The 26,742-nt window shown below is 40.9% G+C and overlaps 1 protein-coding gene across 2 annotated transcripts in view; it reads right to left on the bottom strand.

The window, feature by feature from the left end:
* The window catches only part of znf638 (zinc finger protein 638), a 72,312-nt gene that overhangs the window by 24,982 nt on the left and 20,588 nt on the right, over positions 1-26,742 (bottom strand). The window contains exons 1-3 of one of the 2 annotated variants that reach the window (XM_034913495.2): positions 6,465-6,645; positions 2,656-4,177; positions 211-272 (exon numbers count right to left, since the gene is read on the bottom strand). In XM_034913495.2, the coding sequence (XP_034769386.2) occupies positions 211-272; positions 2,656-3,972 (1,379 nt within the window). In that variant the 5' untranslated portion in view covers positions 3,973-4,177; positions 6,465-6,645. Of the gene's footprint in view, positions 1-210; positions 273-2,655; positions 4,178-6,464; positions 6,646-26,742 lie in introns of those variants that run through there. The other variant, XM_034913434.2, reaches the window with a different exon arrangement.

Here is a 26,742-nt window from a genome sequence, read left to right on the forward strand (position 1 = left end):
CCCAACTGAAACAGCCTGAAGCATTTCTATTGATGTTCATGTTACTGGTGCAGTATCTGAAGATCCTTTGTGTGTGTGTGCAATTTTCATCATTTGTGCAATGTTACTTGATTTTTCTAAAACATGAACAATCAAGCGATAACTCACATCAAGATGTTACAAATTGCAAGAAAGTCAATAGAATAGAAAACAAAATCCTAAAATCCTTACTGATTGCGGAAATGCCGGCAATTTTCAATATGAAGAGTTGTGTTCTGATGTTCAATCCAGTCCTGCAAAGCAAAAACACGACAAGAGACGATTGTATGGTACAAACACAAGGGCTACTTGCTGGCTTAAGCTCCTTCATTTGTAATCAGAAAAGAGGATGTATTATTTATTCTGCTTTCAGCCTCAAACCTCTACATTAGCATTATTCTACCATGCAGTTTTACCTCGCAGACACCTACTACACAGAAATGACACACACACACAAAAAGAGTCAGATACATTTGTGGAGTAATTATTTGTTCATTATTTTAACTTGTGGAAATCCAAATGATTTTTTTGTTAAAATTCAAACTCTGCTTATGACATTGCTGGGGGTTTAGGAGATAGCTTATCAATGAACTGCAAAGGGAATTTTAAGTTTTCTTATGCCTGCTGCGAAACGCAGACCACTCTCAAACTGCAATGCAATTGCGCCCCCTGCCTACGAAGGAAGGCACCTGGTAGAACAGGATTCCTGACTACACAAGCGCCCTCATTAGAAACACCACTCCAGCACATGGAATATACCACCTACTCTAGTGAACCAAGCTTTTTTTCTTCCAAACAAAAAAAGGGTTATAAAAATATATATTACTAGTCATACTGGTTAAGCAGGAAAAAAATAAAAGGATGGAGCACCTGCACTTGCAACAATATAGAAAATATAGCTTAATATGAAAAACAGGCTAAGGCTGACCAAAAAAAAAAAAATGTGCCATGTGTTTGTACTAAACGTCACCTCCTTCAAATCCAGAGTAATGGTACCCAGACTGTTATACTGGTACATTATCAAACAGTTATGTAGATAAGCAAAGAGAAGCAGCCATCCAGTGACGTGACATTTGTATATTTTAGTGCTTTTTAAAACAGCCAAAACCATTTTAATATTCGTTTACTGGGATTCAGAGGGTCTTGGTATTCAGTTTAACAATTCCCAGGCCCAAGACCGTTTATCTGTTGGGCATGTATATGAGTGCTTGTGACACGGACCACACGACGTGTCATGCAAAGGGCCTAAAGGCAATAATAATGGAATTATCTGTTGGCAAAATAATTTGATAAAATGGCTTATTAATGGATACCAGTAGCACCCTGCCCCCCTTTCATGCAGAGAAATTGATTTCCTCAAATCTTCTATTTCCACAGTTTGGGTCTTGTCACATCACCACAGGAGATTGCCGATAAAGCTGGTAGCAGGTTGATTACATTCTTGTTACAAAATGTAGACAAACATCAGGGAGAAAAATAATAAAAGCCCAATGTTAACCCACATACAACTCTTAAAGCAGCTGTATGAAGACGACCATTCACTACCCAGGGAAGTCTTCACAAGGAGCACCAGAAAATGGTTCTTCTTGATCCTCTTCTCCCTTGTATGTAAGTCAGTTTCCCCTCCAGATCTTGTCAATGGACAACACAGGTCATGGCAACCTCAGATGTAGATACACTGCATTAATCCAGATCAAATCTATTTGTATTTGTGGTTTGGATTGCAAGCAGATTAATTGGCAATTGCACTGGAACAAATGTGATAGGTATGGGTATATAAAAATAACATATTAAAAAAAAACACACAGATATATATACACACACACACATACGTGTGTGTGTGTGTAATTGTTTTAATAAATAGAAGCTGCCAATTGTTTACTAAATAGATTATGAATCTGGAGATTGATCTTCAGGTTTTCTATTTTTATTCCCGAGTTCTCAGGGATATTTGAACATGTTCCAACGTGTGTTCTTCACGCATCTTCCACCTAATATTGGCATTCATCTTCTCCTTTGGGATCGGGTAGGATTTGTATCATTGCAGGTGACTGCAAAACACCTCCATGCTAAGAAACTAGCTTTGCTTGATCACTGGCAATATTTAGAGACATCTTCCTCAAAACTACATTTTCCTCCCTGAAAGATCCTCACAACCTTGGCTCAAGTGGGATGCTGGGCAATGCAATAGTTCTGAAAACAAGTTAATCTAATAGTCCTTTTCTCCTGTTCTCATCTTCTGGAATTATGAAGAAGAGTACAATTTTTTTTTTTTTTTTTTTTAATTAAGAAATCACTCACGGGGGGGGGGGTGGGGGGGTTGAACAAACTAAACACTTTTTTGTGTTGTGCAAGAACTGCAGTAAGCTGAATCAAACTCCATTTTTCATGTTAACACACCAAACTAGTTAATGGCTCCAGCAGCTCTAGAACCAAAACATAGCTTATAAATCAAATGGATAACATGTATTAAGATCTTCAAGCACTCTAATGGAAGGATAAAAAGTGCCATTTGTAAATGTTAGAATCTTTGTTTTTGCTCAACACAGACGACAGGTTTAAAAGTAAAACAGATTTTGTTCTTAAACACTGATTTCATATGGAATCAAAAGAATCACAGCACTAAAAAACACTCACCTGTAACTGTATACATTCTACGTTACACAGTGAACATGTATGGGGAAAGATTCTGGGAGAGGCAGCGTAGTAATCATTCTTCATGGTGGGGGTCGGCAGCCTCTTGCTCAACGATGAATCACTCATGGGAAACGCCGGGGTCCAGGATCCTTTGGGCGACGGGAAAGCTTTCGCCAATCCGCTGCTTTCCACCTGGCTGGCTCTGGGAGGGTTGCTAGTGGAGGGCCTGCTGACTGGTTTTTGGCTAGGAGGTTGCTTGTTCGGGGCTCTGGCTGCACTGCTAGGCATGTTTGTCTGTGGCACTTTGTCTCCAGGCAAGTCCACCTTGCCAGAACGCTTAGAAAATGCAGGCCGACCACGGGTGCCTTTAGAGACCAGAGTCTCTATTGCAAATTTGGGCTGCATGCTCGACGACCCTCCAGAGGCCTGTTCTTTAGACGACACGTCTCGTTTGTACATCGATCGTTCCTCAGGCTCCTCCGAATAACCAAATTTGCTTGAATGCCCGTAATCGATGACCTTGCTGTGCTGCGATTCACTGGCCACCAGATCTGCACCTCCAGGAGACGACGGGGGGCGATCCATGTCAGACAAATGTCTTTTCGTTTTCCGCAGCCTAATATCTCTTAAAATAAAAGGCAAGTTATCCGGCGTGAGCTGCTCGTCCGGGTAAAGGCTGAGCTCCTCCAGGTCTTTGTTGGACAGTCCAAAGCTGGCCAGGATGCTGGTGGCGCTCTCCGACGTGTAGCGGTTCTGGCGCCTCTCCGCTGGCTGTGGAGCTGGTTGGCTCTCTCCGCCTCTGGCGTGACTCCTCTCTGGAGCACCTCCGAACCCTGGAGCAAAGAGCTGGGTCGGCTGGGCCTGGTAGGAAGGCCACTCTGGGCCTCTGTCTTCCACTCTGCTCATCATCCTCTGCTCTTCCATGTTTGCCCGTGGGGGCAGAGTGTCTTCCATGTTCTCCTTCCGTAACCTCGGGTCCATCTGCTGCAACACCTGCGACAGCATGCGGACTTCATCTTGGCTGTTCCGGATCTGCATGTCGATCCTCGAAAGTGTGTTTTGGGCTGGGGGGGACGGCATGTGCGAAGGTCCTTGGAAACCCATCTGTTGAGGCATCATCTGAGACATCATTGCTTGAGGCTGCATCCCTTGCATCCCCTGCATCCCTTGCATTCCCTGCATCCCCTGCATCCCTTGTGACCCCATGTGCGTCCCTCCCATCATGATGTCCTGTGGGTGGTTCATGCCGTACTGGCTGGGCACCATTGTTCTCTGACCAGGAAAGGGTCCCCTCGGGTTATACATCGGGTGAGACATAGTGATCTTCAACAGGGCTTGGTTCAGCAGCGACAAAGCCGGCAGTGAGTGGTTGCTGGAAGCGACCGAGTTCAACTGCTGCAGGGCCAACTGCGTCTTAATCTGGGCGAGCTGCAAAGATGGGGGGCCCAGCAGAAGTGGGCTCCCAATGCCAAAGTTCAAGGAATTCGCAACAGGCACACAATTTTCCAAGAACAATGCAAAGCTGAAAGTTAAAAAACACAAACAGGATTATTGATGTCCCCCTCCTTTTCTAGCAGCCACATCTGATTTGTGGGTGCATGAGCCAGAAATAAAAGGGTTAATTCTTGCTTTCTATTAAACATACAGGATAGTCTATGGCGCAAGCATTTCTGTTCAAAGAAAAAAAAGGGGAGACAAGACAAAACGTATTATTTGTTAAATACGACTAAAAAAAAGTCAACTGAAAATCTTCTAATGTTAACTGCTCTGTGTTTTTTTTTTACTGAGAAAGTATTAATCTTTACAGTGCTCTAGTCCAGTCACCAGGATTGTACTGCTTAGACAGGAAAATAAATGTAATTAAGTTTTAATTTCACCACAAGGGTAACAATTCCATAACGGTCCTCTATACCTCACTGTAAAAAATAAATAAACAAATAAAAAAACATTGTTATTTCTGTTAATGAACTTTTTTTTTATTAACCTCATCCAAAAATAATGTAACTATAATTTTCTGTGTCAGGTATCCAAAAATAGGTGTTAAATAGTAAAAAAAAAAAAAAAAAAAAAAAACTGCAAATGAATTACAGTAACAGAATAAAATCACTTATGGAATAATTATGATAATCCAGCACAGAACAAAACGTGTCACGGGCCAGGCTATTGAAAGAGAAATACACACAAACTGATTGTAAAGGAAGCAGGTAAATATTATTCTAAAGCCAGTTGAATTATGTTTACTGTTGTTGCAAAGAATGACCCATCTCAAACACGCTACATATATGAAATGTTCTATTTAATAAGTCATTTACAAGTGATCCGAGTTAGTACACTGGAAGTAACATTTTTTCTAAATCACATAGTACATAAGACTATTCTGTTTGTACTGTGTCCATTTGCAATGCACTTAATGGACACCAGACGGCATCAAACAAACACCCCTTATCAAAAAGATCAACTGCCAGTTTGAAACCTTGTGTGCGTGACAACCTAACCCAGCTCTGATAGAAAACCCCCTTAACTGTAAGTGATGAAACAAAAAGCATTGGATAATGGGTTGCTTCAGCGTGATGCGTTGAACTTGACATCAAAGCAAAGTTAAACCCATCATCAAATGCATCATTTTGCTCATGTAAACCCCAGTTCCATATGTGCAATACCTTTAATTGAAAACCTGAACAGGTCCTCAACAAAACTTCACCAGAGCCCAGTCGGTATCTTGTACATGTATCTGTGGAGTTTGGTTCCTGGTATTATAACCTTTAAATAGTAATTTCACCAAATTACAATCTTAAAAAGAATGAGCCTCATTGATAAAATTGAACTGATAGCATCGTATACAACAGTGATGTAATTTTTTTGCTATGATGGCAGATGGGCGGCCCGGAGGAAGAAAGAGACCCACAAAGCTGCGCCTAATGTATTACAGTATTTAATTCCCACAGTATAGTAATTTTTAAACAGCAAACCCCACATTCAAGTGGGGCTCAAGATTTACACGACAAACATAACATTATGCTTCCCCATCCGTTTAATTTTGTCAATAAATATACACGTTGTATCGGAGCCAACATTGGTACGCTTTTTAATGAAAATCTGTCCATACCAATGAAAATGTCTTAGGTGAGATGTATTTTTGGGTCGCGTTATCGTTTTACTATCATCATTATTTTCACTTGGAAATATTTTTTTCTTCTAAAATAACAGCTATGTAATACGATAGCCAAGCGAAAATACACGGACTTACACTAAAGTATCCAACCGGTTTTGTATTCATCGAGTGCTGTGAGACTGAGTTTGTTGTTGTTATCTTTGTTGAATAAATGAATAAACTAATTACCTACGCCAAAAGTAACCAAACTGAACATTAATGTAAAAAAAAAACTGGGCTAAATCATTTAAACTAGGTTCACGATGGCCTAGCCATTGTCTTGTACAGTCTTGTTGATCAGCAAGAGATCGCTATCGCTGCGAATGTCCCGATCGTCTCCCAGATACAGATACATAAAACGCAAGAACTATGCTAAAATAAAAAAAAAACATACAACTATATATTATAAAATACAAATGAGTGATCCAATTCTGAAATCATTCGATATACAGCACACGCACAAGTTAAAATCACATCTTTCCCAGGCCCTGTATACTACGGCCTTCTCCCGCTGGTTCTCTCCTCAGTGGCCATCTTGAAATCGTGATGCCTGTCGTTTTTTGTTCCCGCGGCATCTGTGAAGAAGGCGAAGGGCTTTCTTTGCCTTAATAAACCCCAAACTCACCCGTCCATATCACGTTGACGCTTTGCGCCTTACCTTGTCGTTGTTTATATGTATTCCGCGGTGATTTCGTGTAGTTTTGTGTATTTTTCGTGTCCCAATCGTCTGTCTGCGCTTCACCCTTCTCTCACCACAAGCGCCTCAGTTCAGACACGGCTAATCGAGGCAGACTCGCAGATTATGGAATTAAGAGAAGGGGCGCAAGGCGTGCTAGCAAACCCCGATAAATCACAGTTCGAACTTGAAGACGTTACGTCACACAATGAAATGCCGAGTTGGGAAGTTCGACTGGTTTAAAAAAAAAAAAAAGTTCGATTTTTTTAACGGTTACCAGGCGCCAGATAATTGTTTGTGTTTTTAATATTTATTTATGTATTTATTTCTCGCAACATAAATTCAAAGAAAGGTAACTGCAACTACATTCTTGCATTTTATCTTTTAAAACGCCATCAGTATGTATTTACCAAAATGCAATATTAACATGTAAAATCTAGTTGATTATTCCTGACAAAAAAAAGATAGACATGCCTAATTAGATAAGGCCTAGGGTTACCAGACTTCCACACAGAAACTGTTAGACCAATTAGATAAATATAAATCAGTTATAAAAATGGTGTTATTGCCAATACACAATTAAAACTAACTTAAGGCTAACCTGTCTGGTGGCACTACCAAGATAACATACAAATAAAAACTAGCCAGGGACCAGGAAGTTAAACATAATATTAATTATGAAACACATAACCATTACACAAATAATCCATAAAATTGTTTACTTTATTTTTGAATGGCGCGAACATACGTTAATCTGCTGTTAAATGGCTGAGCAGCCTGACGCACAATGTGATACAGTCGTACCTGTCGATACAGGTACCTGCAAAACTGGGACGATTTAACAATGTTACTGTTTCTGAGCAAGACCAAAAAATAAGACTGAAAACTGCCAATTAACCACTTATAACCAAAGCAAAGCTATCTAACAAAAAATAAAATCAATATTCTGACCCTTCTATGGATGATTGAGGCTTTTGGTAATGTGCTGTCTTGTGCTGCATTTAAATGCGCCAGTCCCTTCATAGCAGTTTCAGTGGTGTATTGCATGGATCAAAAAATAAAGAGGGTGTGTTTGTTTGGTGTTCTTCTATGTCTTAAAGGTAATAATAAAACAAATACCGTGTGGTACACTATCCCCTTCAGTCACTGTGTGCACAATTGTACTGCGCTAATATTATCTCATCTGTTTTATAATTCAAAGTTATGACAGGGCAACTTCTCCAACTTCACATAGTTCACACACTGTTTTAACATTTCTATAAATTAAATTTATAGATGTGTAACCGAATGGGGACATATCATAAAAGAATTAGGCCTGAAATCAGACTTTTCCATTGTTTATGGCATATTAATGGAGGTTTGATGACAAACATGCAGTCACCTCTAATACCTTTCTTGACAAATGCTTTGACAAGAAGTTTTGAAGAAAAAAGATATAGAACATTATTATATGTTGTTTATTTAAATACAAAAGTTTAGATAACAGGTCTTTTTTTGAATAAGATACTATTATAGAATGTTGAGTACCTGCGGTTCTAATTTGCAGGACCTGTGTGGTTTTGTACAGTGCAAAGAAGTTGCTTTTTCTTTGCTATATTCAAATTCAATGTAAAAGAACATAAGACCAGTCGATTTGATTGGCTATTTGGCTGTGCTCTGACTTATAAACATGAATATGTATTTGACTTCTCTTAATGTGATTGGCCAGCTGCGAGGCTCCTTAAACCACAGCCCAAGACACAAAACAGCCCAATGAACTCGACACAAAACAGCCCAATGAACTCGACACATAACAGCCCAATGAACTCGACACAAAATGTCAACTCAACTACCATTGTCAATCATGCACTGTCTGAAATAAACTTTGAAGTACGACACTTCAAATGCAAAAAGGGATCAAATGTATTTTCACTTGCGGCAAAACAACGTGTAAAAGTGCCTAAATAAACATCATCATCAGTGACAGTAATGTGCCTGCAACAGAAGCCTACGGGGCAGTCTGTGGAGATTAACAAAAACATATTATTGTTGTTAGGTTACTTTGTTTTTATTCTAGATTAATTAAATTCTATTCATTGAAAAAAAGGGAAGAGAGAACCAGACCACTATTATTATAATATACATATATTTGTTTTTTAATAGGGGAAGTTAGCAAGGTAATGTTCTTGCGGGTGGGGTTCAACGCCAACCCTAACGCTGTTACTGTTATTAATAAGTAGTGGTATTTAAAAATAACAGAAACCCGTTTTTACTTTAGTGAAGTAGGCTATACATTTTATTTTATTAAAAACTTGCCGTTGTTCTGACTTTTTTTTTTAATTAATGTTAAGCTGTCATTGTAGCTTGTTGTGTACTAATTCAATCAAACTAAGTAGTGTAAGCATTTGCTTGTATCATTTAAGAGGTTTTTCAAACCAAGTCAGCTTATTTATGTATAAAGTCGCCGTCCTTCATTCGCAGCCTGTGTTAAGCCACGTAGCTGAAATCGTGAAGTAATTAAAAGTACGAACGTCCAGGCAGTGGGCTGTCTCTCTTTAATTAAAAGTACGAACGTCCAGGCAGTGGACTGTCTCTCTTTAATTAAAAGTACGAACGTCCAGGCAGTGGACTGTCTCTCTTTAATTAAAAGTACGAACGTCCAGGCAGTGGGCTGTCTCTCTTTAATTAAAAGTACGAGCGTCCAGGCAGTGGACTGTCTCTCTTTAATTAAAAGTACGAGCGTCCAGGCAGTGGACTGTCTCTCTTTAGCTCACAAAAGAACTGCAGAATGGATACTTTGTTGAGGATTTTAAGAAAACGCATTTGAGAGCAAAGCATTTTATGAAATTTGTAACTGTAAGAGGTACAGGGGCTATGGTAAACTATGCCATGGTAACCCCAGAGGTACCAAGGCTGAGCCCCGGCAAGCCCCAGCACAAATTAAGCACTGCAAGTTCCAAGCTGCAAAGTGGCTTCGTGTTCCCTCAGCTTTATTCAGTACCTAGGTCCTCCAAACACAAAATCCGGACCTGCAGGCTGAACCAAGCAGAGGTATTGAGCAAGACTGTACTGCCAGAGTATTACCAGTAGGTGGTGCTATCACTCTACTTTTCAGAGCTTGTGCCATGCTGGGTACTGAGCATGACCAGTAAACCATTGGGCTTGAACTGCAAACAGACATGAAGTCATTCTGTACCAGAAAGCAGCAGCAGCAGCAGCTTTTCAGTTGAAGCTTGTTTATGGAATACTTTCATATTCCAATCTGAAGTATACAATTACAAGCAAAGACCCTAAATATGTTCAACACATAAAGGGGAGCATTGGAAATCTTACCAGTGTGAATAAATAAGAGGTAAGAATTAGTGATACAAGAAATCAGATTTCAGATAGTGCACCCAGCTTAGAGCATTCATCCTCTAACATTCAACATATTACTTCCTCAGGTCCTGCTACCCCAGGCCAGTCTTTTGTAGCATTTTCTCTGGTTAACCAGTCAGATTTAACTGACTTGGTTATTAAGACACAATCTACTACCTGTGTTTCAGATCCTGTTCCCACAAGATTACTTAAAGAAGCATTCTCTATGATTGATGCTACTGTTTTAAGCATTATTAACAATTACCTCTCATCTGGTTTTGTTCCAAATGCGTTTAAGGTTGCTGTGGTACAACCTCTGCTTAACAAACCTATTTAGACCTAAACGTTCTTCACAACTATAGGCCTATTTCCAATCTCCCCTTCTTATCTAATGTCTTGGAGAGGGTAGTAGTGAACCAGCTTAACTCATTTCTTGCCATACATAATGTTTATGAGAAATTTCAGTCAGGTTTTCGCCCAGGTCATAGTACTGAAACTGCCCTTATAAGAGAGATAAATGATGTGCTGCTATCTTCAGATATGGGCCTCCCCTCAGTTCTTACTCTTTTAGATTTAAGTGCAGAGTTTGACACTATTGATCTTTCAATTCTGATTGAACGTCTTGAGAACCTCATAGGACTGCCTGGAACTGTTCTGTCTTGGTTTAAATCCTATCTCTCAAATAGGTTCCAATATGTTAAAATTGGGGATGACCCCTCTCTGTCTGAAGTCACATGTTTGTGACCAGCGGGGCTTCGTTCTAGGACTGATTTTGTTTTCTTTATATATGCTACCCTTGGGCAGTATTGTTCACAGAGATGTTGACACTCAGCTATACCTATCTCTGAAACCAGGTGACACTGCAGCTGTAAATATTCTGACACATGCCTCGCTGACATTACGCTATGGATGTCAAAAAACTTCCTATTGTTAAACTCCGATAAAACAGAGGTAATGTTGCTAGGTTCAAAAAAACAATTAAGTAAGACCAACCTTTGTGCATCTACTGGAAACATCTTCCCCTTTGCACTGAAGGCTGAAATGAGAAACTTGGGTGTACCTTTTGACCCAGTTTTTCTTTCTTTCGAACCTCATATTAGGAGAGTAACTAAAGTGTCTTTCTTTCATCTCAGAAATATTACCAAAATAAGACGTTCTTTTTCACTACAAGACGCAGAGAGACTGATGCATGCCTTTGTAACATCCAGAACTGATCATTGTATTGTCTATTCTCTGGCAGTCCAAGTCATGTTTTATCCTGTTTGCAATCTGTACAAAATGCTGCTGCCAGGATTTTAACTAAAACAAGAAAGTGTGATCATATTACACTGGTATTGGCAGCCCTGCACTTTTTATCTTAAAATGATTGTTTTCTTTTATCGTCTCTGGTTTTATCGTTTCACTGATCTTGTTTTTATTTCTGTTTTATCTTCTTATTTATGCATTTGCTCTCCTGCTCATGTATTTTCGTTTACTGGGATTACTGTATTTCCTGCTTGTATATTCTGTTTCAGCCATGTAAAGTGCTTTGAAGCATTGCTTTTGTGAGAGGTGCTATATTAAATAAAGATTGATTAAAATGTAATCATTGAGGACCATTGTCCTCATTTGAGGACAGGCTGCTTGTAATTTTGTGGATAATTTTTGATGAGCAACTCTCTGTTATTATAATTTTCTCTCTAACTATATGGTTATGATAACTTACTCTAATTTTGTTAACCTCAACAGTTGTCTAAATGTTTCTATTAATTCCGCAAATACAGCCCTTCAGGTGCTTTTATGATGCCTCAGTATAAAATAAGCTACAGGAACGCCTGACTTGACTCTCCTCAAAATAGAACACTGGGAGTATATGTTGTAAATATGTCTGTCATTTTCCATTTCTGAAAGACTGTCATGTGGTATGAGGGGGCAGCACGGAAGACTCGGATGATTTCTAGTCAAATATGAGTCTTTAAAGAATCTGAGACGCTCTGTCCTGTCCAACTGCAAACCCTCAAGAGAATGGCTCCATTAATTCAATAGACAAGCGTGGCTAGCAGGCCCTGCCTTCATACTGACTCTCCTATTGGTGCGCCCAGCCCCCTGCATTATGAAGTGACACCACCCCCACCCCTTTCACCACACCAGCCCTCTGCACCACCCGCACCCCTTTCACCACACCAGCCCCCTGCACCACCCGCACCCCTTTCACCACACCAGCCCCCTGCACCACCCCCACCCCTTTCACCACACCAGCCCTCTGCACTACCCGCACCCCTTTCACCACACCAGCCCTCTGCACCACCCCCACCCCTTTCACCACACCAGCCCCCAGCATTATGAAGTGACACCACCCCCACCCCTTTCACCACACCAGCCCTCTGCACCACCTGCACCCCTTTCACCACACCAGCCCTCTGCACCACCCCCACCCCTTTCACCACACCAGCCCCCTGCACCATCCCCACCCCTTTCACCACACCAGCCCCCTGCACCATCCCCACCCCTTTCACCACACAAGTCCTCTGCACCACCCGCACCCCTTTCACCACACCAGCCCCCTGCACCACCCGCACCCCTTTCACCACACCAGCCCTCTGCACCATCCCCACCCCTTTCACCACACCAGCCCTCTGCACCACCCGCACCCCTTTCACCACACCAGCCCCTTGCACCACCCGCACCCCTTTCACCACACCAGCCCTCTGCACCACCCGCACCCCTTTCACCACATCAGCCCCCAGCATTATGAAGTGACACCACCCCCACCCCTTTCACCACACCAGCCCTCTGCACCACCTGCACCCCTTTCACCACACCAGCCCCCAGCATTATGAAGTGACACCACCCCCACCCCTTTCACCACACCAGCCCTCTGCACCTTCCCCACCCCTTTCACCACACAAGCCCCCTGCACCACCCGCACCCCTTTCACCACACCAGCCCCCTGCACCACCCGCACCCCTTTCACCACACCAGCCCTCTGCACCACCCCCACCCCTTTCACCACACAAGCCCCCTGCATTATGAAGTGACACCACCCCACCCCTTTCACCACACCAGCCCCCAGCATTATGAAGTGACAAGATCCCCACCCCTTTCACCACACCGGCCCCCTGCATTATGAAGTGACAAGATCCTCACCCCTTTCACCACACCAGCCCTCTGCACCACCCCCACCCCTTTCACCACACAAGCCCCCTGCATTATGAAGTGACACCACCCCACCCCTTTCACCACACCAGCCCCCAGCATTATGAAGTGACAAGATCCCCACCCCTTTCACCACACCGGCCCCCTGCATTATGAAGTGACAAGATCCCCACCCCTTTCACCACACAAGCCCCCAGCATTATGAAGTGACAAGATCCCCACCCCTTTCACCACACCAGCCCCCAGCATTATGAAGTGACAAGATCCCCACCCCTTTCACCACACCAGCCCCCAGCATTATGAAGTGACAAGATCCCCACCCCTTTCACCACACAAGCCCCCAGCATTATGAAGTGACAAGATCCCCACCCCTTTCACCACACCAGCCCCCAGCATTATGAAGTGACAAGATCCCCACCCCTTTCACCACACCAGCCCCCAGCATTATGAAGTGACAAGATCCCCACCCCTTTCACCACACCGGCCCCCTGCATTATGAAGTGACACCACCCCACCCCTTTCACCACACAAGCCCCCAGCATTATGAAGTGACAAGATCCCCACCCCTTTCACCACACCAGCCCTCTGCACCATCCCCACCCCTTTCACCACACCAGCCCCCAGCATTATGAAGTGACAAGATCCCCACCCCTTTCACCACACCAGCCCTCTGCACCTTCCCCACCCCTTTCACCACACACCAGCCTCCTGCACCACCCGCACCCCTTTCACCACACACCAGCTCCCTGCACCATCCCCACCCTTTTCACCACACAGTTCAGTCTGAAAATGAAGGTACAGTACACTGAAAGGGGGTCTTATAAACGTTTTGAAAGATACGCAAATATGCATTTGCAAATATTAAATTCTGGCAGTCTCGCACTTCCTTGATCTTCTGGAAAATAGAATTGAGCATTTTTTCTATTATTATTATTTGTTTATTTAGCAGATGCCTTTATCCAAGGGACTAGGGTGTGTGAACTATGCATCAGCTGCAGAGTCACTTACAACTACGTCTCACCCGAAAGACGGAGCACAAAGAGGTTAAGTGACTTGCTCAGAATTACACAATGAGTCAGTGACTGAGGTGGAATTTGAACCGGGGACCTCCTGGTTGTAAGCCCCTTTTCTTTAACCACTGGACCACACAGCCTCCTTCGAACACCTTATTCCCCGCCATTATCCAGCCTGCTTACAGTACCTAGGAAGTGTGAAACACATTGACAGACTGAAAGTAAGACTAGCCAGCCTTAACTAAGCACAGTACCAGCTATTTCTTTTAAGCTGTTTGCTGGACGATTGATATTTTGTTAGCTATAGCCACTTTAATACTTTATTGATCAACCATTTTTTACTTTTTTTTTTAAATTTCTTTTTTATCATGCTACATTGTTTAGTTTTTTTCTCGTATTACTTGGTATTGATTAATTATCAGTTTGAAATACAATTGCTAAAAAGCAGAAAGTTGTATACTAGCTGGAAATCTGTATGAAACAATGGCAAGGCACCTTTAAGGACTGGCGATTAACAAACCAGCAGTTCTTTTCAGATCACTGTGTTCCAGTAGGGTTATAATATAACCTGAGAACACTTCACCACGTACAGTTATACACTGACACTATTATTCAAAGCATATTCTGTATTCAGATACTGTCTCACATATGACCTATGCTTGTCTTCATTCGGTCTCCTGTTTTTAAAGCGTTGTCTGATTTATTGCTTTTTTAGCTAGCCCATCAGCCCAGTTACATGTGATCCTTCATTCATTACGACTCACACACTCACACACACACACACTCACAAACGCACACACACACTCACACACACTCACACATTCACACACACACAATCACACACTCACAAACGCACACACACACTCACACACTCACACAAACACACACACACTCACACAAACACACACACTCACATAAACACACACACACACACAAACACATACACACACTGACACACACACACACATACACAAACACACACACACACAAACACACACACTCACACAATCACACACTGACACACACTGACACTCACACACACACACACACACTCACAAACACACACTCAAACACAGACACACACTGATACACACACACACACACACTCAAACACACACACTGACACACACACACACTCACACAAACACACACATTCACTCAAACAAACACACACACACTCACACAAACACACACATTCACTCAAACACACACACACACACACACACACACTCACACAAACACACACATTCACTCAAACACACACACACACACACACACACACACATTCACACACACACAAAATAAAAAAGCATGTTTCCCTGCGGATAGGACTGTAGCACATGCTCTACGAAAACTGTCCGTGTACATTCCGGCCAATCGTTTTTGCATTCTAAACCGGAAATCGGAAAACCAGAAAACGACTCGTTTTTCTATTTTGGTTTTTCATAAAAACAAAAATCGACCCGTTTTTCATTTTCCAATTTCTGAGTTTAAAATAGAAAAACTGATTCAGACTTGTTTTCCCATTTTTCATATTGCTTTTTGTAACGAAGTATTCGAAATGGAATAATCTAATACAAAAATAAGTAACAGACTGCAGGGACGGAAAATGAAATCAATCTCCAAGAGTCGGTGATAAAGAAGGTAGTCTTTATTCAAGCAGATATCTGGAGAGACACAGCACTTCACATGCAATCTGTTAATGCTTCTCTAACAGAATTCACCCCCACCCTTCTCCATATTCCTTTACAAAAGAACCCCCCACTGCAGCGTGAAAACACTCCACAACATTTAATATCTTAAAAATTATGTAGCTCCTTCAAGACCTTAAAAAAAAAAAGGTCAGACACGGCCAGCTCTCTGTGTCCCGTTGTTATGACGATGCAATAATTTTGCGCCTGTGCTTATTGTCGTGGGAGTGTTCTTTCTGTTTACCAACATTATTTATTTATTTATTTATTTATTTAGCAGTTGTTACAAAGTACAGCATTACAATACAGCAGTAGGGCTTCATTATGTTAATATAATAATCATCCTTGTATCACTCAGGTACAGTGCATTATAATAATACTAAAAATAATAAGCCTTCACATAAAGGGGGGGGGGGGGGGGGGGGGGGGGTCCAGATTAAGTTCTTAATATTTATATCGGGTTTTGTAAATTTAACTGGATTATATTATCATAGCACATGTATTTTTAGAGCTCCCCTTTCACGGGTACCCAATTTGTTTCACTTGGGGGAGAGGCATCAGATATAAATATGTATTGATGCAGAAAACGTCATTATTATTTTACATACAATTACCCATTTATACAGTTGGGTTTTTACTGGAGCAATCTAGGTAAAGTACCTTGCTCAAAGATAAAACAGCAATGACCCCCACCTGGGACTGAACCCACGACCCTCCGGTCAAGAGTCCAGAGCCCTAACCACTACGCCACACTGCTGTCATAAACAACGATACACATTCGATACGAGTAGAGCACGCATCAGTACTTTTTTTTTTTCTTTTTCTTTTTAATGGTCTATTATTTAGTTTTGTATTACAAAACCGGTCGATTTTTGTTTTTATGAAAAACCAAAATAGAAAAAACGAGTCGTTTTCTGGTTTTCTGATTTCCGATTTGGAATGCAAAAACGATTGGCCGGGATGTACAGGGTCCGTGTACATTCCGGCCAGTCGTTTTTGCATTCTAAATAGAAAACCAGAAAACGACTCGTTTTTCTATTTCGGTTTTTCATAAAAACAAAAATTGACCGGTTTTTCATTTTCCAATTTCTGAGTTTAAAGTACAAAAACTGATTTAGGCTTGTTTCCCATTTTTCATATTGCTTATTGTAACAATATTCGAAATGGAATAATCTGTAATACAAAACTAAATAATAGACCATTAAAAAAAAAAAAAGTACTGATGCGTGCTCTACTCGTATCGAATGTGTTTCGTTGTTATGACAGCAGTGTGGAGTAGTGGTTAGTGCTCTGGACTCTTGACCAGAGCGGCGTGGGTTCAGTCCCAGGTGGGGACTCTGCTGCTGTACCCTTGAGCAAGGTACTTTACCAAGATTGCTCCAGTAAAAACCCAACTGTATAAATGGGTAATTGTATGTAAAAAATAATGTGATGTCTTGTAACAAGTGTAAGTCACCCTGGATAAGAGCGTCTGTTAAGAAATAAAAAAATAATGACGTTTTCTGCATCAATACATTAATATCTATATCTATGGAGATGCACCCTCCAAGTGAAACAAATTGGGTACCCGTGAAAGAGGAGCTCTAAACATACGTGAGCGTTATGGTAAGTTTATAAAGCCGGATATAAATATTAAGTGTGTACCTGTTAGAGAAGCATTAACAGATTGCATGTGAAGTGTTGTGTCTCTCTAGATATCTGCTTGAATAAAGACTACCTTCTTTATCACCGACTCTTGGAGATTGGTTTCATTTTCCGTCCCTGCAGTTTGTTTTTTATTTCTGTATTAGATTATTTCATTTCGAATACTTCGTTACAAAAAAAGCAATATGAAAAGTGGGAAACAAGTCTGAATCAGTTTTTGTATTTTAAACTCAGAAATTGGAAAATTAAAAACGGGTCGATTTTTGTTTTTATGAAAAACCGAAATAGAAAAACGAGTCGTTTTCTGGTTTTCTGATTTCCGATTTGGAATAAAAAGAACGATTGGCCGGAATGTACACGGACCGAAAACCGAGTCTTGGAATATTTTCTGACACTGACTTAATAAAAGCAGAATAGATGTTTGTATTTTTTCCAGGCGGTGTTGTTTGGAGGATTAAACTAAATTAAATCACCCCTGCTGACTCAATTGTTTGACTCTGTGCCCAAGGGCTGAGTGTAAATTGAGCCAGCAATAAATGTGCTGAAGTTTACAATCCTTGGCACAACACGACATAGAATACACTTTGGGGTTAGTGCTATTCATAGAGATCCCATCAGGAGACGGACATGCAGCTGTGCTGAAAGCTAAGTATTTATTACAGGCTGGTCGTCATGTTACACGCTTAATATTTAGGGATGTTTTTTTGCTTTTGTCTTTCCCTTTTGCTGTTGTGGGATTTCAAGGCAACAATTTCAGCTGGGACAGACAGGACTAGGGCAACTATTACTTCAAGACAGTGCTCATCAAAACATTGCTTACTGTGCTTCTTAAAGTAATTGTAGCTAACTAACTAGTTTGTTACTTTTTCTTAGCCATGCACATTAATTTACTACATAGTTTTTAAAGAAACACATTATATATATATATATATATATATATATATATATATATATATATATATATATATATATATATATATATACGTCAAGGTTATATAGCTAGGTTTGCAAGACACGCTTTTAGACACCCTTGCACTTCCTGGGTCATTTCACCTAAAGAGTAAGATTGTTCTTACCTGTCAGTGACCAACCAGCTGCTTCCCCTGTGACTGGCATGCTTTGCCGCCAGTAAGATGCTTTCTTTAACCTTGTGGGTAGTATACTATGTAAAAGAAACTTCTCAGTTTTCTTGCCTTTTCAGGAAGGCAACTCCAATGTTATGTTGAAATGAATAAAACCATGTTTCTTCTCAAACTGCTCATTTGCTACCTGCAGTATATAGTGAATCACAGTGCATGGAAGCAACATTTTATCATCTGCATTTGGGATTGAAATTGGGCATTGATTTTAAAAAATGAATTGGAATTGAAAACAGGACTTGATCCCCACCCTGATGCTGAGCACTCTTCTGTGTGTCACACTTGCAACTTTGCATTGAAATGTGGGTTACACTCTGAGAGAGAGTGACAGCTTGGATCCACACAACACAATCGGGGGCGTGTCTTAGCCCCATCCATTGGATCCACACAACACAATCAAACGCGTGTCTTAACCCCATCCATTGGATCCACACAACACAATCAAACGCGTGTCTTAGCCCCATCCATTGGATCCACACAACACAATCGGGGCGTGTCTTAGCCCCATCCATTGGATCCACACAACACAATCGGGGCGTGTCTTAACCCCATCCATTGGATCCACACAACACAATCGGGGGCGTGTCTTAGCCCCATCCATTGGATCCACACAACACAATCGGGGCGTGTCTTCACCCCATCCATTGGATCCACACAACACAATCGGGGCGTGTCTTAGCCCCATCCATTGGATCCACACAACACAATCGGGGGCGTGTCTTAGCCCCATCCATTGGATCCACACAACACAATCGGGGCGTGTCTTCACCCCATCCATTGGATCCACACAACACAATCGGGGCGTGTCTTAGCCCCATCCATTGGATCCACACAACACAATCGGGGGCGTGTCTTAGCCCCATCCATTGGATCCACACAACACAATCGGGGCGTGTCTTACCCCATCCATTGGATCCACACAACACAATCGGGGGCGTGTCTTCACCCCATCCATTGGGTCCACACAACACAATCGGGGCGTGTCTTAGCCCCATCCATTGGATCCACACAACACAATCGGGGTGTGTCTTACCCCATCCATTGGATCCACACAACACAATCGGGGCGTGTCTTACCCCATCCATTGGATCCACACAACACAATCGGGGGCGTGTCTTAGCCCCATCCATTGGATCCACACAACACAATCGGGGCGTGTCTTACCCCATCCATTGGATCCACACAACACAATCGGGGGCGTGTCTTAGCCACATCCATTGGATCCACACAACACAATCGGGGGCGTGTCTTAGCCCCATCCATTGGATCCACACAACACAATCGGGGCGTGTCTTACCCCATCCATTGGATCCACACAACACAATCGGGGGCGTGTCTTACCCCATCCATTGGATCCACACAACACAATCGGGGGCGTGTCTTAGCCCCATCCATTGGATCCACACAACACAATTGGGGGTGTGTCTTAGCCCCATCCAAACCCCAATCCACTGCATCCCTCGCAGCTACTGAGCTCTTGTTTCACTGTATTTCTTTTTTATTTCCTTTGTTTACTACATTTCCCTCTCATCCTTTCATAACCTTTCTACCCAAATACTGCTGTATTTATTTAGTATGAGATAACAAGTGGAATATCTCTGCCATTCAGGTTCACTTCAGTTTTCAACATCCTTAAGTTCTCTCCCTCGCTGGTATAAGAGCCTTGACTATGTCTTGGATTTGATTCAATTTGAAGACTGTTATCTACTCACCCAATTGATGTGCCTTATAGTCATCACTTAGTTACCACAATAAATTCAGTTCAAGGACTGCAGTACATTTTTTGTTAGTAATTCCCTCTGGGGACATTTTTAAAACTCAGCAACGGCATGTTAAGAAAATGTACAACCTTTTTTTCATTTTTACACAGTATAACCCTTCTTTGATTATCTACTTTAAGAAACATTTGCATTCTGGATAGCTCATTTCAGTAATATGACCAAAATGTATACGGTACAAGGCTTTGAACATCATCAACGCTGTCTTAGATTCACTCTCTCTCTCTCTCTCTCTCTCTCTCTCTCTCTCTCTCTCTCTCTCTCTCTCTCTCTCTCTCTCTCTCTCACACACCCTTCCTCACTCCCTCCCTCCATCCTGCAGTTCCAGTGAACCTGTTTCTCTCTCCCAGGACAGAGCTTAGCTCAGATGCCCCTGACTGAAATTCTTAATGGTCCCCCTGAGACTCAGCATCACACCAGTAATGTAGCCTGTCACTTCTTCATTTACAGTTTAGCTGTCCTGTCTCGTTTATATTTAATTATGTAATTAAGCTGCAGATACAATGGCTGATGCTGTTAAAGTGGCAGCAGCGAGGCAAATGCCAGTCCATACCCTTGAGCACAGCTTAGTCTGGTCTCAGTAAAATGAAATGCAGCGCTCCCTCGAGACTTCAGGGTAATCCATGAATTCGGTTTGTTCACGGTTAGCCATGCTATGATCTGAATCATAGGAATAATTATAGGAAAAATCTTTTTGCAGCAAAGTTTTACTTTTGTGGATGGGGAAATAAAGGTAATTAAAAAGTATTCAGGCCCTTTGATGTTTTGCTAGTATTGTCTACAAGGCCATACAAAATTGTAATATGATAATGCAGAACCTAATTCTAGAAATGTCTAGAAAACGCTGGACTGTAGGTGAACATTCTCAGAGAGTAGAAAAGGGTTAGGCATAGGATGATTGCTGTCATTACGGTAAAATATGGGTCAATATGGGAAAAAAATGTAAAGAGCTATCTGAAGACCTTAGGCAGAACATTATTTATTGTCATAAAGCTGGAGAAGGGTACAAGAAGATTTCCAGGCATTTGAGTATCCCAATTTCAACTATTGTTTCTATTATCAAGAAGCACAAGACTCATGGTACTGTTACAATGCTCCCTCAGTCTGGAAGAAAGAAGGTTCTTTCACCAACAATAAGTAGAAGAATTGTGAGGAAGGTTAACAACAATCCAAGATTGGCTGTCAAAGATATTCAGAGTGAATTGACTGCAAGTGGGACTGGGGTTTCCATTTCAACCTTAGGTCAAGTATTGCATGGTGAAGGTCTCAGTGATCGGAGGGCCAAGGAAAAAGCCACTCTTAGGAAAACGTCTCAAGGACAATCGCTTAAAGTTTGCAAAACAGCATGTGAATGATGGATAAGAGTTCTGGTCAAAGGTTTTGTGGAGGGATGAAACAAAAATCGAGCTATTTGGTCACACTGATAGTCGTTACGTTTGGAGAAAGTCTGGTGAGGCGTACAAAGAAAAGAACACCATATCTACTGCCAAGCATGGAGGTGGTAATATAAGAACATAAGAACATAAGAAAGTTTACAAACGAGAGGAGGCCATTCAGCCCATCTTGCTCGTTTGGTTGTTAGTAGCTTATTGATCCCAGAATCTCATCAAGCAGCTTCTTGAAGGATCCCAGGGTGTCAGCTTCAACAACATTACTGGGGAGTTGGTTCCAGACCCTCACAATTCTCTGTGTAAAAAAGTGCCTCCTATTTTCTGTTCTGAATGCCCCTTTATCTAATCTCCATTTATGACCCCTGGTCCTTTTTTCTTTTTTCAAGTCAAAGAAGTCCCCCGGGTTGACATTGTCTATACCTTTTAGGATTTTGAATGTTTGAATCAGATCAGAATATCCTTCTATGGGGCTGTTTTTCCTCTAATGGCACAGGGAATTTAGTTCCAGTACATGGTAAAATTAATTCCATAGCATACCAAAAGATATTGGCCAATCATCTGAAACCCTCCTCTACAAAACTTGGTTTAAAGCACAACTGGACGTTCCAACACAACAACAATCCAAAGCATGCATCAAAATCTACTTCAGAATAGTTAAAGAAGAATGAAATCAAGGTTCTGGAATGGCCTAGTCAAAGTCCCAATCTAAATCTGATTGAGAATCTTTGGTATGAGTTGAAGAAGGCTGTGCACAAGAGAAGTCCTCGAAATTTGAATGAACTGGAACAATTTTGCGTTGAAGAATGGTCAAAAATCACTAAAGAATCATGCCAAAAGCTCATTGACAAATATCCTAATTGTTTAAAAGAGGTTAGTATTGCTAAACGTGCCTCAGCTAGCTATTCATTTCATTTTCCTCGTCAAGGTATGAATACTTTTGAATTAGCATTTTTGGAGTTTTGCAAAAACATCACTGAAATAAATAAGTGTAAACATCTATTTCTTGTAACTTGCTCAGAATCACACAGTGAGTCAGTTGGGATTTGAACCAGGGACCTCCTGGTTACAAGCCTGTTTCTTTACCCACTGGACCACATAACCTCCTCTGCTAGGTTTTTCTTTCAGTAAAGAAAAGGGCTTGTAACCAGGTCACCGGTTCAAATCCCACCTCAGCCACTGACTGAGCAAGTCACTTAACCTCCTTGTGCTCTGTCTTTCAGGTGAGATGTAATTGTAAGTGACTCTGCAGCTGATGCATAGTTCACACACCCTAGTCTCTGTAAGTTGCCTTGGATAAAGGTGTCTGCTAAATAAACAAATAATAATAATAGTAATAATAATAATAATAATAATAATAATAATAATAATAATAATAATAATAATAATAATAATAATAGTTCTAAACTTACCCTGCCTGCCACCAACTGCACTGCCTGATCTCAGATACTGCAAATACCACCCAGTAAAGAACCTGGAGATGGGTGTTGAATCACTGTTGTAAACAGGTTCTGAGGCATGTACACAGTTACACAGTTCAAATAATAGGTTACAAGGTTAAATAATAAAGACATTCCAAATAAAGGTAGGCTGGCTCAACAGATATATAGGAACCGTGACAGGCACCTGGATTAATACCCTTTATAAAAAGTCTACCATAGCTGTATAGCAAAGTGTAATAAAGCATAGTGAAACCATTGTAAAGCATAGGCAATCACTGTAAAAGCCAGAGAGGTATGGTAAACCATATTTTAAAAATAAAACATGGTAAACTATGGTAAATGCATGGTAGAACCATGGGAAAAACATGCAAAACTGCAAAATTGGAGTGCAAATTTAATTAATCTAGTTGATGTACTGTTATGTACTAGTTCTGTACTGTAAGCTGTTAGTTTAACACTACAGTTTTGGATGCATGAGTAAAATATGGACTAATGCTGTAAGACAGTACACAGGGCAGACTAGTGGAGGATAGTAGGGGCTTGGTTGACTGTGGCCACCATATCCAAACTATTGATTATTCCCATGGGATGGTCTGAGGACAGTGATGAATCGTTGAAGGGGCGCAGTTCACGTGGATTAACACTTCTGAAGGACACAGAGGTGGTAATCACTGAGGAATGAATGGTCACTTGTCTCCCTGACACAGTTTAAACAACTTGCAGACGTGTCACCATGAATCAGTGTGGTCCTGGCATCCCCCGATGGGCACTGGCACCCTATTGACAGCATTATGTTACAGCTGTATTCAAAGAACAATATCAGAAAATGGCATGTAAATAACGTGCAAACTGGCTAATGCCTACTTCAGTGTTTCCTTTATTCAGATGATTTTTTGGAACCAACATTTTGAAATATAAATGTCCGCACTGTCTTGTTAAAACACACTTTCAGCCGATGAAGAGACATATACATGTTTTGTTTATTATTATTATTTATTATTATTTATTTCTTAGCAGACGCCCTTATCCAGGGCGACTGGATGCATTCTTTATGCATTCTAAGCGCATATGTTCAGTCCAATATAATGTATCAACATTAACATTCATGGCTGGTCAATCCACAGCTGGTTCCACTTCTAACAATGTTCCAGAGCCATGTGGTCCTACCCTCTATTAACTCTGTTTAGTGTTATATGAGCTAAAGAAGAGTGAGCACATTTCTGATTGATGGCATTGGTAGTTGGTAGAAAGACATAGCAGAAGATATGCCTAAACCAGAGGTGTCCAATCACAGTTGAGGGCCATTCCACTCCAGGTTTAACAGGTAATGAGATAATGAACTACTTCAGGATTTGGATGGAGGTTTCATTGGTTCAATTAAACAATTTAGAACGGGGTTGGAACCATGACCAGTAGTGGAAGGGCCAGCTTTGGCCACTGCTGGCCTAAACCATAATGAAGTTCATAATATAAGTTAATATGTGTTTGACCCTGTCTCCTGTGGTATGTGTGTCTTCTTGTGAGCCTTTTGATGGCAAGAGAACTGTAAAGCTAGATAGCACTCATATACCATACACAGAGGCAGGGTCAACTGTGCATATTGAATGATTATAAATCATGTTTTAATGAAAATAAATACATAGTCAATGCCGTGATCCTTCAGAATTGCTGCTAGTCTACCGCGGACGACGCTGGAAAAAGAAGATGTGCTGGAATGTTCTGAAACTTGGAGTCCTGATTGGCTGGGGGTGGTTTTATGATTTAAAATGAAAATCATAACAATAATGCTGACACCCTGGGATCCTTCAAGAAGCTGTCCAAGGGCAGGCAGGGAAATTGGCTTTTATTCAGGAAAAATAGAGGAGCGGTTCCCAGTAAGAAGGAATTTAAATGAAATAGCCTTCCTCATGTTGCTTTCAAAGTCCTCCAAAGCACATTAACATATTGAATCCATGTTTACAAAGGTTAACGAGTGACCTACGACTCTAACCAATACAGCACAAAAACCAGTACCAAAGGACACAGCTGAAAATCAAGAGGAGATAGACTTAGGACAGAGGCTGGGATATGGGTATGGGTTATTTAGTCATGTTGTTGGATATGGGTATGGGTTATTTAGTCATGTTGTTGGATATGGGTATGGGTTATTTAGTCATGTTCTTGGATATGGGTATATGTTATTTAGTCATGTTGTTGGATATGGGTATGGGTTATTTAGTCATGTTGTTGGATATGGGTATGGGTTATTTAGTCATGTTCTTGGATATGGGTATATGTTATTTAGTCATGTTGTTGGATATGGGTATGGGTTATTTAGTCATGTTGTTGGATATGGGTATATGTTATTTAGTCATGTTGTTGGATATGGGTATGGGTTATTTAGTCATGTTCTTGGATATGGGTATATGTTATTTAGTCATGTTGTTGGATATGGGTATGGGTTATTTAGTCATGTTGTTGGATATGGGTATGGGTTATTTAGTCATGTTGGTGGATATGGGTATGGGTTATTTAGTCATGTTGTTGGATATGGGTATGGGTTATTTAGTCATGTTGGTGGATATGGGTATGGGTTATTTAGTCATGTTCTTGGATATGGGTATGGGTTATTTAGTCATGTTGTTGAAGCTGTACAATTGGGATCTTCTAAGAGCCAACTTGACAAAGTTTTAAGATCAACCAGCTACTAGGAACAGGATGAGCATTTGTGGTATTAATGACACCCTCTTCTCTTAAATATTCATATGTTTCTTACTGTATGTAAAGGTGCGATTTCTAGAACTATTTTTTTTGTTTGATGAACTTTTAAATTCTTAACTGCCAGAGATTTGTGTATTTATGCTGTTTGATAAAACTGGTTGGGTATGATTTGATGACAATAAATCATAGAATTGTACTAGATACAGGAATGCTTTGGTAACAATAATTCATATATAAGCCGCTTGCCATAGTATTTTAGACTTTATTGTATTCATTAAAACATTAGTTCCAAGGTGCAGTGTTTTATGAATTATTTATTCATTATTTTGAAATATTATAACCATTCCAACCAAATGTACAGATTTTATCTTTTACTTCGTCAGTAATCAAGATATATTTCTCTTTTATAATAGAAATGTTATATGTTCCTGGGCAAGTGAATTGTTGTTAAAGCATATATTAGATCAAAACAAAAAGGTTTAATTAAATCTTTATTTTTGGTATCAGTCTTAAAAAGGAGCATTATAATGGTTAAGGTCTTAGTACAAACACAGTGTCATATTTATTGTTCTATAAATAGCAAACAGCTAGAAAGTATAGGAAAGGTTTGCAGTTTGACTAATCTAGTGTACTCAGCAACTGGCATCAATGTCTTTCTACTCCCTTTTTCTGTGGTATAAAAGTGATACCTGGAGCAGTCTGAGCAGATCTTTACAGTATGTGCTGTGTCTCTCACAAAAAGGGATGATTTCTCTCTGAATTTTGTTTTTCCATAGGGCTCAGTCACAGCAAGTACAGTAGGCCTGCCACTGCAAAGGTCATAACGCTCAGACTGAAAGGATTCTTTCTGTATCTCAAGAAGGCCATTTGCAGCACAAGCATTTTGTTTTTCCCGTCTGCCCTATTTCTTCCTTTCCAGCAAGTCCAAGCTGATGAAGTGCTTGTTCAGCCAGCACTATGCATAGCATTACAACTTCGAGTAGAGTGCGCTGCG

This window comes from Acipenser ruthenus, chromosome 1, assembly GCF_902713425.1.
Source record: "Acipenser ruthenus chromosome 1, fAciRut3.2 maternal haplotype, whole genome shotgun sequence".
Taxonomy (NCBI): Eukaryota; Metazoa; Chordata; class Actinopteri; order Acipenseriformes; family Acipenseridae; genus Acipenser; species Acipenser ruthenus.